Source organism: Physella acuta, unplaced genomic scaffold (genome assembly GCF_028476545.2).
Source record: "Physella acuta isolate Inbredline_101_S28 unplaced genomic scaffold, ASM2847654v3 ptg000450l, whole genome shotgun sequence".
NCBI lineage: Eukaryota > Metazoa > Mollusca > Gastropoda > Physidae > Physella > Physella acuta.
Window position 1 is genome coordinate 790,001 of NW_026731969.1, and position 6,031 is coordinate 796,031.

General features: G+C 33.0%; 1 protein-coding gene across 1 annotated transcript in view; it reads right to left on the reverse strand.

The window, feature by feature from the left end:
- Positions 1-5,280, reverse strand: part of LOC131943269 (uncharacterized) — a 17,815-nt gene extending 12,535 nt beyond the window's left edge. The window contains exon 1 of the mRNA XM_059303287.1: positions 5,244-5,280. Within this exon, the coding sequence (XP_059159270.1) occupies positions 5,244-5,280 (37 nt within the window). The remainder of the gene's footprint in view (positions 1-5,243) is intronic.
- Between the last annotated feature and the right edge of the window lie 751 nt (positions 5,281-6,031).

Consider the following 6,031-nt stretch of genomic DNA (forward strand, 5'->3'; position numbering starts at 1 on the left):
GTGTTTATTGACAAAGTACCTTTTACTTCACTTAAAATTTTTTTAATGATATTTCAAAACTTTTCTAAATTGTGAATATTCTATCATATATAGTATGGCATGTAATATGATTTACACACTTATTGAAATCGAAAATAGATGTTAGCCCTACTTACAGGTAGCCATATATATGGCATAGGAATAGTAATTAATATTTAATGTTATTTAATATTTAATAATGTCACTTAGGTTGCGATGATTATTTTGATAATAGCCTATTATTGAAACATAAGTCTCTGAATAAGGCAATGTAGCCAAATGCGAAATGGCTACAGTGAATATATGTTGTTGTTTTTTTTATTAATAGGCTTATTTAATACTATTTACTTACTAGTATTACTAAATAACTATTTTTGCACACATATCACTACAACAATCTCGCGCAAATTAGAAAATTAAAAAATTAGTAACTCACAATGACCCGTCTATAGAGACGGGTATTTTCTCCCGCTGACAAGAAAACGAGAGCTTGCGGTCATAGGATGTTAAGATTTTTTTTTTAAATATAGTAGAAATGTATATATACGGTCAATATATAAACAAATCAAAACTATATTTTAAAAATAGAAGAACATACAACCTTCGTGGTATATCGACTTCTTTAGTACAAAAGTAAAAAAAACCAACATGAAACACATTTTTTTTCACAAACTGTGTCTCGCTGTTTACCCAAGATTCCACAGATATGTCTCGCATTTTATTCTCGCAGTTTACTGCCTCGCCTTTTCGCGTCTCGCAATTTCCCAACATCCTAGAAGTTTATATAATGGCGTTTATAATTTGTTAATTATTTTTCAGAAGCTGCAAGTTACTGAAATAAAATGGAGTCCAGAGTATTTTTTTGAGTAATATGAAAGGAAAAGTTTGAAGCATCCATCAAACAGATGACAGGAAAACACTTCAGATACATTGCAAAATCATGAGGGTTTGTTATAAAAACATAAACAATGTTTACTAGACAGTAATTAAAGGCACTCTACATATTCATTTATAATGTAATATCTTTTATTGATTGGGTATACTACATGTCAGGAAAGTTTGCCTGAATTACCAATATTATTAATTATACGTTAGAGTTTATTTAGCGCAGAAATGTTAGTTATGACACAAGCATAGTAGTTTGACTAATTATTGTTAGAGATGTTATAAGGAAATAAATGTTGGTGTTCTATTGGAACAATAAGTTTTATTCTAATACAGTTAAATAATGGCTAACTTGATATGTTTATTTGTGTACTTCAGGTGATGAAATATGAAACACAGCTTAACCAGTTTTCTCAAAAGAAAGCAAGATTATGCCGCACCAAAAATAAAGTGTCCAATGACACACCATTGTAGAAATAGCAAAGAAATTTTACAAGTTGGTGACAATCAGTAGCGTACGCAAGGGGAGGGGGGATGGGGCCACAGCAGGTATTAACAGCTGTATCAGTTTGCCAGTCTAAAAATAACCATTACGGTGCGTTGAAATGTTTAAAAACCTCTACGGGTAGTCCCACTTGACAAGAAGGGTATTAAGTTTAAGTCAACTGTATAATGTATTTGCTAAAGAATAATTGAATAAGAAAATACTATAAATAAATCTTCACAACTAGATAATTTATATATAAAGTTTCAATCGTACAATTAATTTTTTTTTAAATTACAGCACAGACACAAATACAACTAATGTGGCACCTCTATTTAAATTTACTTATGGGCGAACTGCGTAGTGGGGAAATTTTGACATGGTCAACACGATGATGTAGTAGCTTTATGAAAGTTTGGGTGATAGTGATTACTATTACAAATTATATGAAACAATAGCAACTTTATATTAATTACTATTAAATATTACTAATATTACTATTAAATTTGAATTAGTCTATATTTTGTATTTAAAAAGCAAAACAACTCAACTTAAACTAACATTAATCGCACAGTTAATTATCCGCTCAGTTGTTGTATCGTTTGAATTTGTTTCGAATAGCTGTTAGTAATTATCAAAATGTAATCGCCCCATTTAAATTATGTGGTGTATATATTGCGACTAAGACAACAGTGGTGCTTAGAATTCGTTACTTAAGAGTTCATTAAATGGAAAGAAAACCAGCAAGGAAAAATATTCAGGGTGGGAGAGGAAGAAATTGAAAGACATTTCACATCGCCAACAAACATAATCCAAATGTGCCAAACTGGATACATCTTTTTCAAGCTGCACGACTTTAACATCAACAACAATACAACATGTGGTTGATGTGTCTGAAGATATTTAAGTAGAAAATGTACAAGCAACCACATCATTTCATATGCAGAATCAAATCGTCGAGACTCAAGACAATAAGGTATTGTCCATAGAATTTTTAAAAGACACCCATTTTGAAAATGATATTGACAAAATAGTGCCAGTCAAACTTAATGTTATAATTAATACAAATCTGGAATATCCTACAGATCCTTTGTTGTGTGAAACACCCGTAACACCGGATCTGGTACGTGCATTACTTGAGTTTGGTCCTTGTCGACCAGGCCTCAAAGATACTTATAAAGATTTTCCGAAACATTTAACGGGTCGGCACTTTATTGCCAGTTCGTACAAGAAAAAACCCATGCGAAATGTTGTCTGGAAATAATACGACACTGGTTAGTATATTCGCCCAGGCAAATAATATGATTTATTTTGATTGTTGGCTTTTTAAACAAAAATCAGATACCTGGGGTGATCAAACATCGGGTTAAAATAAGTTTGCTATACAAACGGTAAAAATTCCATGACGAAGATGCAAAGCTACTCAGATACCTGACTCAAGGAAAAAGTTAATTTTTCAAACTTCCGACTAAAACGGAACCTTTGCTAAGAGCGGCGACAATTAACAGCAATCTAAAATTCATGATAGCTAATGATTTGTGTTCAATGTATCCAAACTCATCCACTTTGTATCGCATATTTCTGACTTTACCGATAAGCAGTGCCGGAGTAAAAAACTCTACAGCTGTTTTGAACTCCTGAAAACATACATTCGTTCTACTATAAACGAAGACAGGTTGTCCAGTTTACCCCCCCCCCCCCTCCCCACCCCCACGAAAGTCTACCACACCCCACCCCCCGAACGATATGGAAATTTATATAGAAAATATAGACTTTTACTAGTGTTCCCCCCCCCCCAACCCCCCGAGAAAATTTAGTCTCTCCCCCCCCCCCCCCCCTAGAAAAAAGTCTGGTAGAAAGACTGGTCAGAACATTTCCACTAAACTTTCTCGTTTATTCTCATAATACCGTGCAATTCAAACTTCCGCACTATAGACCAAGGAATTAAGTTAAATAAAGTCATGTGGGATTTTTTTAAAGTACTTTTGTAAAAGAAACATTGCTTACATTTTTTAAGAAGTTCTGTCGGTTAAGACGTAGACCATCAGAAGCATTGAAAGTCATCGCTGGCCCAACCATTATTTATACATTGTTATTTCATTTTCGTAAGGCCTGGTAAGATAGTTGCTTCTTTTATTTTTCTGTTATATTATGCTTGTTTGCCGTGGGCTAAATTTTTCTGTCCATGTATTTAGACTTTTTGTCACCAACGTGGTAGTGTCTGACCACGTGGGACAGACAGAAGACTTTAGTATAAAGTCTATTTTTTAAATTTGTTTATACATTTAGCTTATTACAATGTTTATTCTTGTGAACCTCCTGTGAGGAAATAATTCACAGCATGTCATTTTCATTAGGTGTATCCTTTGGACTTGTGTTAAGCCAGGGATGAGGTTTATTTATACTTGACCCACAGTTAGGGTTCACTCCTCACTGTTGGTTTGGGTTATTTTACTTAAGAACTGTTCAATACTATTTTAATGCCTTTATAGTCGACTATCACTTCCCGGGGTGATCTTTGTTGATCCCCCAGGGGAGTGTGTTTGGTCTATTCCGGTCACTATCAATGTGCAAGGAAGTTTATAGTATGAATGTCTACTTATTGTCGCTCCTTAGGGATATCTTTATTGAGACCTTAGGGTCAGACTCAGTTCAGTCTGACCAGTAGTATTTGAGTTGTCCGTGGTGGACTACTTATATTGTGAGTTGACCTGATCGTACTTTTAATTATTCATTATGCTTTGTACATACTTTTATTGTTTGTATTAGCAGTCTAACTTTTAATACGTTTAATTTGTTTGCACAATTACAATACGCCTTCTATACTCGGTATACGACAAAGAAGAAACGTGTAAAACGGCGACATCTGTCAAAATTTCATGTCACTTTTTAACACAATCCCTATACTCTGTATAAGTCACAAGTATGTATATTGTCATCGAAAAAATTTTTAAACTAGTAAACATTACCGATTTTTGTATAACCCGACTTTTCAAACATTAAAATATCTTAGGGGACGGGAGAAGTTTTATATTCAGCCTGATTTTTTTTTTCAGAGCGATAAATACTAAATTTGCAAATATATTTTTATTAACTAAGGGCAGTCTTTATTTGAAATTCACTGTCTTAGTTCCAGACTGAAGCAGAACAGAATCCCATGTGTAGAATATGTACGATAAAATATGCTGAATCGGAAGCGTTGCTTCATAAAGCCTTGCAAAACATTTAAAAACATTAAAACAATTTGAATTTTAATGGTATTCAGCCTCAAAATAAGGCTTACTCTAGCTCCTTCCCGTTACAAGTGTGTTAAAAATAACATCTCTAAGGTGGAAATGTTCCATCTGCGCATTAGCCCGCCTGCTCGATAAGCTCTAATTGTTGCTTTGTGTTTATTTGGAATTTCCACGATCCTAAAGTTGGGTTTTGACACTTGGGTTGTGTCAAGGCTTAGCCTACTGTTAAAGTAAGATTAAGCGAGGGATATTTTTGTACTGATATCGGCAATGCCTATTTGAATTCTTAAAAAAATACTAACATTGTTTAAAGAAGTGGGTTTTTTTTTATTTCTGATGTGTTTTAAACACGTTAGAGCATTTTCCTCAATAAAAAAATTAAATAAATTTCCAAACGTTGCAGTTTAAAATAACGTCTAGGCATAATTTTTATCAGAAAATATATAGCCTGTATATGGTTTGTTTTGACATAACACAAGACAGACCCATATAATTGTGATCCTGGCTTTAAAAATTTTAGCCATTTTGGAATTGTTTCTTAACAATGCACTAGTATAAACGTAAAAAAACAACCCGAGAATATATTTCAGGATATAAATGAGAGAAAACAACGAGCGTACCTCCAATAAAAGGTCCATCATACACACCAGAAGACATTTTTCAACATAAATGTATTCAGAAAATATTTAAAATCACAATAACACCTTTTAGTGACCTCAAGAAATTCAGTATACCACTTTATTGACAGAGTTAAATAAAAGCATTATTATTCGGGTTCGTTCGAGTTTAATCGGGAATTTCTGTTATTATCAAGAGGTTGAAGGATTGTATATGACATGTTTCTAGAAAAGCAATAAGAAACATATGCAAGACTCGATGTAGATTTTTCTTAAATCTCTTACTACCATTAATGTTTAACAGGTGTAAATTTAGATTTAGAATCTAGCTGTATTCCAATGACGTAAAGAATAAAAGAGTTTCTTTGCTAAACTATTTTAGGCCCTAAATATTGTATACAAATTCTTGTTTTTAGCAATGGAATAGGCTAAATTAGCATGTGTGTATTTAATTTAAAATAATATTCGCGTAATTTTACTTTATTACGCTGGCTAAAGTAAAATGACTCAATATATGTTCACCCAATTATATGTGCCTAACTGGCTGAGATGGACCCCATGGACCCCTCTTTAAAAAAAATACATTCATAATACCAGTATAACTTATTTAAATATATTCCTGAATCAGTAAATATGTAAGACGAGCCTACCCGCGGCGTATTATACGCCGCTATTTAGTTGTTTTATTTTCTACTTTTCAGTAATTCATAATTTGTGAATTCGACAGTACCAATGCTGCCACTGAAAATATTTGCTTTAAAACACTATCATTAGGTCGTTAAGGACGATAA